At 43.1% G+C, this 12,318-nt stretch overlaps 1 protein-coding gene across 1 annotated transcript in view; it reads left to right on the top strand.

Moving 5' to 3' along the window:
• The first annotated feature begins 1,444 nt into the window (after positions 1-1,444).
• The window catches only part of ADSS1 (adenylosuccinate synthase 1), a 28,101-nt gene continuing 17,227 nt past the window's right edge, over positions 1,445-12,318 (top strand). The window contains exon 1 of the mRNA XM_075614938.1: positions 1,445-1,724. Within this exon, the coding sequence (XP_075471053.1) occupies positions 1,542-1,724 (183 nt within the window). The 5' untranslated portion in view covers positions 1,445-1,541. The remainder of the gene's footprint in view (positions 1,725-12,318) is intronic.

The following is a 12,318-nucleotide window of genomic DNA, read 5'->3' as shown; positions in this document are numbered from 1 at the left end:
ACTCTCTCCTACACCCCACTCTCTCCTGTACCCCACTCTCTCTCTGCTGTACCCCACTCTCTCTCCTGTACCCCTCTCTACTACACCCCACTCTCTCTCCTACACCCCACTCTCTCTCCTACACCCCACTCTCTCTCCTACACCCCTCTCTCCTACACCCCACTCTCTCCTACACCCCACTCTCTCTCCTACACCCCACTCTCTCCTACACCCCTCACTCTCTCCTACACCCCTCTCTCTCCTACACCCCACTCTTCTACACCCCACTCTACCCTGTACCTCACTCTCTCCTACACCCCACTCTCTCCTGTACCCCACTCTCTCTCTGCTGTACCCCACTCTCTCTCCTGTACCCCTCTCTACTACACCCCACTCTCTCTCCTGTACCCCACTCTCTACTACACCACACTCTACACCTCACTCTCTCCTGTACCTCACTCTCTCCTACACCCCACTCTCTCTCCTACACCCCACTCTCTCCTACACCCCACTCTCTCCTACAGCCCGCTCTCTCTCCTACACCCCCTCTCTCTCCTACACCCCACTCTCTCTCCTACACCCCACTCTCTCTCCTACACCCCACTTTCATCATCCTGCGAATTTGTCATTACATTTGTACAGCGATTTGTGAGGGGAACTGGGAACTGGGAACACACTGTATTCCACATACTCTATACAGTACTCATCATACTGTACATTTAAACCAATGCTTCTTCCCTAGTACTCTTCCACTGGCTAGTAATCCCACCCCTCCCTCCCCCCAAACCACACTATACCTCTCCTCTCACTGTCAGATCATCACTCCATTTTATACTCAGTTCCGATTCCACTGTCTTTCATTTCGTTTCATTAACCTATTCCCTCCCTCTCCCTCACACTATCCGGCTATTCCCTTCTGCTTCCCCTTTCCTTTCATCACACTATCCCTCTGACCCTCCACTTCCCCCTCCCCACCCCCCATCCCTCAGACCCTGCTCCCACCTCACACTATCCCTCTGACCCTGCCCCCCTCACACAAGCCCTTGGACCCTGCTTCCCCCCTCACACCATACCCCTGATCCAGCTCCCCCCTCACACTATCCCTCTGACCCTGCTCCCCCTCACACTCCCTCTGACTGTGCTCCCCCTTCACACCATCCCTTTGACCCTTCTGCCCCTCACACCATCCCCCTGACACTATCCCTCTGACCCTGCTCCCCCCTGACACCATCCCTCTGACCCTGCTCCCTCACACTATCAATCCCCCTGCACTCCCCTGCACACTGTCCCTCTGATACCCTCCTCACCCCGCCCTCCTGAAAACGATCCCGCTCTCTTCTACCCCTCCCTCCTGCACAGCCCTGCTCCCCTCTCTCCCTCCCCCCTCCCTCCTGCACAGCCCTGCTCCCTTCTCCCTCCCCCCTCCCCCTGCACAGCCCTGCTCCCCTCTCCCCCTCTCCCTCCCCCTGCCTCACAGCTGAGCTCCCTGTCACTGCTGAGTGTGGGGGCTCTGAAGTCGGACAGACGATCCCAGCCCAAGCTCCCACACAGGACACGGGACCATGTCCGGGACCCGGTCTTCCAACGACCGCAGCACCCACCCCGCCCCCGGTGGGCACAAGAGACCCCGACACGACGTGGGCAATAAAGTGACCGTGGTCCTTGGGTCGCAGTGGGGGGATGAAGGCAAAGGCAAAGTGGTCGACCTTTTGGCCACCGACTGTGACATTATTTGCAGGTGTCAGGTATGTCCTCAGGAGGGGATCTGAGACTGAACTATAAGTACCACTATAGTATAAGTACCACTATAGTATAAGTACCACTATAGTATAAGTACCACTATAGTATAAGTACCACTATACCACTATAGTATAAGTACCACTATAGTATAAGTACCACAATAGTATAAGTACCACTATAGTATAAGTACCACAATAGTATAAGTACCACAATAGTATAAGTACCACTATACCACTATAGTATAAGTCCCACTATAGTATAAGTACCACTATACCACTATAGTATAAGTACCACTATAGTATAAGTACCACTACAGTATAAGTACCACTACAGTATAAGTACCACTATAGGTACCACTACTTTCTCCATAGCTGCTGTCGTATCTTATAAACTTAACCCCATTCACTGCCAGAAGGACCAGCAACCCATGGGTTAATCTGCTAAACCACTTGATCTTACTTTAGATATGAAGTCATATTTTAACTTGTTAATATGTAATAATGTGTAATAATATCCATGCATGGTTTTTTTTTATTTGGGAATGTTTCTATTATACCCACTTTTTATTTTTTTCTAATGCAGTGTTTGTTACCATTATCCTAATATCCCAGGTTTTATTTAGGAAATAAAAAAAATCGTCTAGGAGATAACGTCGTCTGCAATCTAGCAATAACAGAGCGTATTCCATGTTAATACTTTCTAGTATTGTAAATTAGATAACAATAAGTGTGGGCGCTTCCTTACCTGTTTTATGTGTTATTTTGTAGGCTATATATATACACAGTGCTGTATACACCATTATATATATATTATACATATATATATATATATATATATATATATATATTGGTGTATACAGCACTGTACATTTAATTTCCTGGCACATGTCCCTAACTAGAAGAGTCTTATTGTAGTTAGAAAACTTCTTCAAGGTCACCCGTATTTCCTTTTTTTATTTTTGCACTTGCGATAATAAGTTTGCTTGTGGATGAAATTGGGTTTTTTATGAACACTATTAACCATTGGGGTTTATTTGATAAATGGAAGAGACTTTATGATGTCTCAAGTCTCGCAAATTAAATGCCACTTGAAAGGTTCATCTTCATCTAAAAATACAGATAGCTGACCCCTCGGGATGCTGTAATTAATACAAGAGCGGGTGGCATCTGCCTGGGCGTGTGATGCAACAGGTGCTAGACAAGTCACAGAAAGTGGTTCATGTCAATTCCAAGTTCTGCATTCTTTCTATGCATTTAATTCTTTATTGTATAGCAAATAAAAATATCACTTGTGAGCACATTCACCTGTCTCAGACAGGCCTGCAACCCTGCCTTCCCCCACTATCTCTTAGCATACATTGATATTAAAAGTTGCAAATAAATCAAGGGTATTCAAATGATGCCAAAATGAACCCAGCACTTCCGTGGTGTCTAAACCGTTGCCGGATTTTTAGAAGTTGGGAGAGTGGCATTGGCAGAGTTTTGTCAATCTCGGTGTTTCTCAGAAAATATAATGGACACAAAGGGGTCTGGTTACAAAACTGGCTGCTAAAGTTGAACAAGACTATTGTGTGAATGAAATATATATTTTATGGCTGGACTGTCCCCTAAGGGGGGGGGCAAACATTTAAAGTTGTGCCTCCCCCGCCCCCCCCCCCCCTGTCTGCTCTCCAACCTGCTCGCGCCCCCCATGCTCTCCGGCATCACGTCGCAACATCACGTTGTCATGGCAATGCGTGTCTGGCGATGCCAGAGAGCAGGTCAGAGACAGTTACACAGGCCCCGCGCTCTCCCACAGCAATCGGTTAAAATGTTGTGGGGAAGAGCGCGGGGCCTGTGTCAGTGCGGCGCCCCCTTTACAAAATTTCGTGCCCCCCCAGTTTGCACACCCCTGCACTAAGACAGTGGTGCTCAACTCCAGTCCTCAAGACTGAGACACCTGTGCTGAAGTAGGGATATCCTGAAAACCTGACCTGTTGGGGGCTCTTGAGGACTGGAATTGAGCCCCCTGCACTACGAGCTCTCGTGTAATAATTTAGATAGTTCTGAAATGCTAATAAGAGTCTAAAAGGCTATCCAGTTTTACCAAGTTTAAGGCAAACTTGTTTACTATCGGCCAGCATGAAAATCAGTCCTTAAATCAATAGTTCTTTGAGAGAGGGAACCTCTGCATAAAGCTCTCTCCTTATATTGCACCTGCAGTACATGAGTTACTGTAACTTATTCAAGTTGTGGTGAGATGGATTAAAATAAGAATTATAAATGCAAAAATATGCACCCCCTGTATCTATCCATCTGCTGTTTTTATATGTCCTGAGATAACCATATACATGTTTGAATTAATTGTGTGTTTGGGTCGTATTATTGCACAATTCTTGGTGGAATAATTTACTGCTGAAACCTGCCATTTCCTGCTGCATCACAACTCCTTATACCCGGACTGTTTGTGAGATATGACACAATTTGTATCCTTAACATAATCATACCATACAATAGCTAGAAAGATAAAAGGACCAGTATTTTGGAGACTTTCCTCCTCATATTTTTTCATATATAACTCTTATTTAAATACGTATCTCCACAAGTTTAGTAGGATTACTCTTGTAGTGTATGTATGTATGTATGTATGTATATATTTATACAGTGTATATATATATATATATATATATATATATATATATATATATATATATATATATATATATTTTTGTATGTATGTATATCTTTATTTGTATATCGCCATCCAGGTACATAGCGCATTACAGCAGTAATATACGTGACATAATATTATACAACATAATGGGAATAAATGCTTCAGACATAAATCAATAGGAAAAGGAGTCCCTGCCCTGAAGAGCTTACAATTTATAAGGAGAGAGAAAGATTAATTTTACAACATCATAGCTGACAAAAGACCAGTGTGAGTGACTTTTGAGGAAGTGTGGCTAAAATCTGTTCTTATGTAAATCGCCCCCGCGAGGTCAGTGAGACCCAGTTGATACTGAACCATGAGGCACTCTACGGAGACTGACTCCAAGTGTTTCAGAGCAGACTTGTTCATTTACTTTATCCGTTCCCCCAGAGTTTCTTTATACATATGAAGGCTGATAGGAGTTGGTATGCCAATTGCCCTAATATGTCCAGCTGTGTTTTTTTCCGTTTGGGCTCCTAGCTGTGATTTCACCATAACTTGCACAAGTACCAACATATGCCTCCAGGCCCCCTGCTATATTAGGGCTGGCAGTAGTTCATTTTATGCTTGGTCAGAGCTGAAAACGTCTGTAGACTTTGCTTTCTACCATTTCACAATTGTCTGACTCATTACATGGGAATAGTCAAAGGGCAGTCTAGCAATGTGAGAATTATTTTATTTACATGTTTCATATCCCAAACTATTTCCATATACCTCCGTTAAGAGGCTAATAATGTCATGCCATCCAATCACTATTCGTACCGCTTTCCGGAAACAACTACTCTTAACCTCTTCATTGCCAAAAGCAATATTACCACTTATGTCACTGAAGGGGTTAAAATACATTTTCGCATTGCCAGAGATATATATACGTTTTAAGTTATGGTGGGTGAAAAAGGCAACAAGAAACCTCCACTGTATTGCATATAGCAAATAAAAAGTTCACTTGTGAGCACATTCACATGTCTTAGGAAGGTCTGCAACACTGCCTTTCACCATTATCACCCAGCATACAGTGCTTCCACTGCAGCAAGGGACTCTGGGAAATGACATGCAAATGAGCACACAATGTGTCACCTTTTGCCTGAAAAACCATTGTTACATGGAGCCCATATAAGCTAATGCTCGCTGTTAACACAGCTTTAAAGCAGAGCATGGGAATCAGATGCAAAGCCAGAGAAACCATTCACAGACATGTTTCAACCTTAATGGGTCTCATCAGTGTGAGGTTGGTTGTACTGCCGGCTTTGCATTGAAAATGAATTACAAATGACCATCTAAATGGTAGGAGCTGTTTCTTTAGGCCAGGGGTGCACAAACTTTTCCCCCTGCCTGCTCACGTCCCCCTTCCCCCCCTGCTTGGCTCCGGAGTCAAATGACACCGTGGGGTCATGTGACATCACGTTGCCATGGCAATGTGACGAAATTTGCCGCCTGGTTGCTATGGCGACGTGTCACCTAAGCCAAGGTAAGAGAAGTTACAGGCATTGCGCGGTCCCCAGGCATTTTATTTAAATGCCTTCAGGGAAGCGCAGAGCCTCTGTAACTGCCACGCTCCTCCCCCGCCCTCCAGAAAATCTTGCGACACCCCTGGGGGCGTGCCCCTCAGTTTGCGCACCCCTGCCACAGGCCACATGCTGAATATTGCCACATCATGTAGATCCGTCCCCTGTAAGAAGATAAAGCACCAAGCTGGATGATGGAGCATTTTACAAGTCAGATTTAATTTGTTTAGTCATCCCTAAGTAATGGAAGTTACATAACAATACAGCAGGGACGGATTGTGTCAGAGAAATAAGATTAGAAAATAAATGTCCCCGCTTAAAGTATCGGAATCCGGTCTTCTTGTGGTTCCGTGGCATGGTCACCTAATTTATCTCTTCTGATATATACCACTATTACTCAAACATTTCCGGTGCCACTAGATCAGTGGTGGCCAATGCCATTGTTCAAGGGCCACCAACAGGTCAGGTTTTCAGTATATCCCTGCTTCAGCACAGGTGGCTCAGTCTTTGACTTATCACTAAACTGGTTTTCTCTTTCATGGTATATTATTTGCATACTTAGGGCTTTGTTTTATATAGTCTGATGCGGTGTTTAGGCCATTTTGGGCAAAAATTACCCTTGAAGTCAATGGGGATAATTGGACGAACAAGTCCTGAATGCCAGCATCGGGCTGTATAGAATTACCCCCTTAGTGTAAACGTACAGCAATAAATAAGAAGATAAAGAGCTATGTGTGGTAATATTTTTTCAGCAGAAACAATGTCACGATGGACACCAACTTTATCAACACATTGATATTTCTGTGTACTTGATTGAACAGAACAAGTTGCAAAATAAATTGTGATTTATTTCCTTAATAGACAAACAAACAACATCTGCAGAATACACTTAAAACAACACTTACTGGGATAAGGGAACAAAATTAATTGTCCTTGGAACGAAAGAAATTGTCCTTTGCTTGCAAGCGCCAGAAATGCAACCTTGGTTTAAAAGTCCTGTGGTTACGTTGTTATTAACCCCTTCACTCCTGGACGGTTGCCGCTGTGCTGGAACAAAGTCTTGCATCTTTACTTCATGGATCAAAATTCAGGAATCACACTGGGGATACCTGGGGAGGTACAGTTATAGACTGCCCAAAGCTATCTTTAACATGTGGATCCAATCCCCCTCGTGGTAACCATTAACCCACCAATAGCAAGTTTACCCACAGTTCATAAGACCGGTCAAAAGGGCTGTCCGGTGGGCAGGGTGCATGGTCAGGTTGATGCCCATGCCACTTAGCATACCTGGGCTACACCCATAACTTGGTGCCATTGAGTCTGATTTCTGACCCAAAGGTGCCACTAGCCTGACATCTGTTGTGCATCAGTATGTCAGTTTTGTATACATTATGGGTCTTCTGGGTCTTTTCATAACTGACACTCTTTTAGACAGGGAGATGCTAATCAGCCAGATCCCTTTGAGACTCCGTCATAAAAATACCGCAGCTCATTCACCCATCTCACAGCTGTATGTCCACGGAATTCCTGCTTGGACTTACAAACAATACCTCCTGCCTTACATTTAAGATCTGCAGTTTTTACACACTTTATTAAAACAACGTTACGTTTGTGTTATAACTGTAAAAATGATATGTATGTGCATGTAGTGATTCACTGTATTTGCACCTCAAAAATCAGGTTTATGGGTGCTTTCATTCTAGAATTAGTATTTCTCATTGAAATGCCGGCTTCTATACCGTCATCATGTGTCGGTTAGAGGGTATGGCAAGCAATGCATCTTGTCTTTTGACCTCGCAGGCAGGGAATGGCCTGCAAATGGGGGATAAAAATGGCTGGGACAGGGCAAACACAGTAATGCATAACAAATAAGTTTAACCCCTTCCTTCCCCGTCACAAACAGCAATTCTACCATTCCTATTTAAAGAGGCACTCCAAGCTGGCAATTTCTTTGTGATGTTGTTTATTTTTTAACATAGATTTGAAGCAGGGGGTCTCCGGAGGCTGAACCCCATTCATTTCAGCCTCCGGGGACCCCGTTTCTGAAGTTACTTACCTCCATAGGGGCTGCCGTTAGCGGCTTCGCTCGGCTAGCAGGGTTCATGTAATGGCGGAGTTTCAAAGCTCCCGCGCCCTGTGGGCCAATAGGAAGCCGTGACTTCATCAGGTTCAGCTTCTTATTGGCCAGCTTGACGCAGGAACTTAAAACTTTGCTGAGATACCGGCACCCCTACGGAAGTCTGTATCTCGGGAAGCAGAGGGTCTCCGGAGCTGAAATTAATGGGATTCAGCTTCTGGAGACCCCCTGCTTCAATCCTATGTTAATAAAAACAGTAATTTAAAAAATGGTGAGTGTGCCAAGCACGCGCATTTTAAGTGAAACTTCTTTGTCTTTTGTCACTGTTTTATCACAGAAATGGTATTTGTGATGGTGATGTTTTTAATTAAAAATCAAAACACAATTTCAGTGCCAAAACGCAAAGAAGTTTGAGTTAGAATGCGTGTTTTAACTATTTGCACCTCCATATTTATAATAACTGTGAATTCCTTGTGTGTCTGTCAGTGTGTGTGTCAGTGTGTCAATCTATGTGTGTATGTCAGTCGGTGTGTGTCAGTCAGTGTGTGTGTCAGTCTGTTTGTCAGTGAGTGTGTCAGTGTGTGTGTGTGTCAATCAGTGTGTGTCAGTGTGTCAGTCTGTGTGTGTCTGTGTGCAAGTGTAATTGTGTTTGTGTGTCAGTGTGTGTGTATGTGTGTGTGTGTGTGTGTGTGTGTGTCTGTGTGTGTGTCAATCAGTGTGTGTCAGTGTGTCAGTCTGTGTGTGTTTGTGTGCAAGTGTCAGTGTGTGTGTCTCTCTGTGTGTGTGTCTCTGTGGGTGTGTGGTTAGGTGGTCTCCGTGTCCTGCTGCTGGTGCACCGGTGCCCAAGCGCAAGAGGCCTCTGCGCATGCACGCCGAAGGCCGAGACCAGATGGTGTTTATGTGTGCATGCGCGAGCGCGACGGCAACGCACGACTATTACTACCGTGACGTCACTCGCGTTATGTTTTTATTGTTACAACGCAAGGATTTTTTCCCATGAAACCCTGTAGGTGCCAGCAAATAAGTTTCACTTCAAAAGAAGCATGAGTTGCTTCGTTAACAAAGGTATAGAGTTTGCATTAGTCAAGGTTTCAATACATTTCATTAGGAAACCTGGATTAATGTATGTATATCTTAACTATACCGTATAGCGCCATCCATGCACACAGCGCGTCAGTAATGCATGTGACAATAATATAACACATAATGGGAATAAGCATTTGAAACATAACATTAACTTTAGTAAAAGGAATCCCTGCCCCAAACAGCTTACAATCTAACTGTAAAACTATAGTCTTAATGCAATATTCTTCTGTAAACATTTTCTTATGAACAAGAATAGGAGACTTTTCATAGCTTTACCCACTGAACATGACACATCATACCACTGCAGAATGTGGACAAATATGATAGCTATTTAAAGCTCCGTCTGCTGTGGGTATGCTTGAGATCAGCCCAGCACCATCTAAAATAAAAATACAGTAGGAGAAGGTCAGGTTTTATATTACATGAACCATTATAGAAGGGAAAGTCATATGTTGCTGGGCTCCATGGGGTAAGAACTCTTTCTACTGAAGAATAACACAATCATGAAATAACAACGAACCATTAAAAGCTACAGGGAGGAGAGTGGTTCAATGCGTTAAGACACTGACTCGAAATCAGCGTTGCGCAAACTGGGGGTGCGCCCCCCCCCCCAGGGGGGACGGAAGATTTGTCTGCGGGGCGCAGGCGGTTGCAGAGGTCCCGCGCTCTTCCCCCCAGGCATTTAAATTAAATGCCGGGGGATCGCGTGAGGCCTCTGCAACTAACTTACTGGGGTTCTGGAGAGCTGCAGGGACGCGGTGCCATGCAGAGTGACGTCACACATCAATCTCCATGGCAACGGGGTCACGTGACGTAACGTCACATGACCCTGCAGCGTCATATGACGCCGCTGAGCAAGGTGAGCGGGGTGCAGCTGAAAAAGTTTGTGCTCCCCTGCTATAAACAATGATACTGAACAGGGGAACCTTGTTCAATTCCTAGTGTTTAGCTCCTTGTGACCGTGGGTAAATAAATTAGAATGTAAGCTCTTCTGGGCAGAGACTGTCTGTAACAACTCCTATGTGCTGCGTACCATGCGCTATATTGTAATTGTGAAGCACTTTGAGTTCCATTTTTAGAAAACCGTGTTATACAATATGAAATAATAAAAATGCTGTAATCATGACTGTAGTATATTAATAGTAATAATAATACTGCTTGTGTTATAATGGAGATATTGGACCCTCAGAGTTATTCCTTGATATAAATACATTGTGTTTATTATGTGTAGCGGTATAACAGTCTGATGTCTGCCTTAGCGAAACACAACTGCCTCTCTTGATGTATATCCCTTGAATACCAAAAATATGTCAAAGTCGAAGTTCTGTGAATCCCTAAATGTAAAGGATGGAGAGCTTTGCCACCATACTCGACATTTATCCATAGCTAATCCAGCTCACATGAGCATACAGTGCGTTTGGAAATAGATTTTAGCACTTGGCCAACTGAAATGCAATACTTAAAACTTAATAAAAAATTTTTCTTGTATTAGACCTCAATAATTGTACTAATAAGGGTGTCCCTCAGTTGTACTATTGAAATCATTAACACATTATGTTACGTATTACATTTAGAGCTTTGCTTACCAACTCAATTTTGTTCTGTACCACCATGGTAAGATAATCAGATTTCAAATGCTCTCTTCTGTAACTGTATATGTAACTCCCTGTATTTTTAAATTGTCTACACAATATACTATAAGGTGCTGCAGTACATACATGATCAGAAAGAAAATGAAAAATGATACACTAACAGAACTTTCCATTCTAGCAACTTTGTACAGCTACTGTCAATGTATATATGTCTTTATTCATATCTTACCTTTGAGTTTATCTCATTTTTATAATTTAATGACATACTGTAATTCCCTTAAAGCAGCAAAACTTGAAAAATCCTATATGTTGTTTTTTATATAAATTCTGAGGCCATTTTTAAAAATCATACATTGTTTTATTGTTTTTCATATACAAAAACCATACACACATTACAGAACTGCAACACAAATTCTAAATCATATCTTATGCTTAAATTATATCAATCATATAAAGACACTCACATAACTTCATACATCAAATTAACATACTGTATAAAGACTAAATGATAAATTACAAAAATTACAGAATTATAAAATGATAGTAGTGATGGTGTTTTCTTATATTCCTAATCTATGTTCCTTTTTTGTACATTACTTAAAACTATTTCTGCTTTCAGCTATGTGTTTCACCTATTCCCCTCTAACTAATGCCATTTGTAATGATTGATGATGATTGTTTTAATGTACTGATCATCCTTTGGTGCTGCAGCAACCATTTAGAAAGTCATATTCACTTCCTCTTTTGAAACAGCCTCTGGCACACACCTTTTTGAGCCCTGCTCTTTGGCAACAAAGTATCAGAAACCGATCTGTTGCTGTGTTCCAAACAGCAGACTGTCTATTTCTCTGTAAGCTGTAACAATAAAGTGTTAGACTTAGTAATATAATGTTACATATCAGCTGCAGCATGTTACTGACTGCAGCACAGAGTTCGAAGGCAGCCATTTCGTTAGGCACACAATCAGGATTTCTACAGATGTATAACAGGAACACCAAACGATTGCCAGCTTAGGTAAGTATGTAAAATTCTACAGTGTCACGTGCTTTACATATACACACAAAAACAAGAAAGGAAATAGTATTGCTGCTTAAGGCCACGCGTATAGTGCCCGCGACGGGCAACAGGGCGGGACGGGTGACGTCACCCATCATCGCTAGCGAAAGTTATATTTCGCTTTGCGGCGGTGTCGCGGGCGTACTGGCATTTGATTAGTTCAGGGGCTGTCACATGAGGCGACAGCCCTTGAAAAATCTAATATTGCCAGCTACCAAAATTCGCAACGCGACGTCACTCTGTCGCATTGTCACCGTCGCGCTTACTATAAGCGCACGCGGTGGCAGCGGCGGCAATGCTTCTGTTTTGGGGCAACTTCACCGTCGCCCATCGCGGGCAATATACACACGGCCTTAGTGTGAATATTGTGCTTTTTCATTGCCTCTGTCGTCCTATTCCGCACATTGAACAGTAGAAACTGCAGACATGAATGATTCATTTGTCGTACCTTGTTTCATATTAGTCATACGTGTAACACATGACAAGGAACACAAGGAACCCCCACACTAGAGGATGATGATAACATAGGATAATACTGTACATCATTGTTGAACGTTTGAAGGTTTGCTAGTTTTTGTTTTGATTGAATATA

The sequence above is a fragment of the Ascaphus truei genome, chromosome 9 (assembly GCF_040206685.1).
Source record: "Ascaphus truei isolate aAscTru1 chromosome 9, aAscTru1.hap1, whole genome shotgun sequence".
Lineage (NCBI taxonomy): Eukaryota > Metazoa > Chordata > Amphibia > Anura > Ascaphidae > Ascaphus > Ascaphus truei.
Note: the sequence above shows the minus strand (reverse complement) of the source record. Positions and strands in the feature narration are given on the sequence as shown.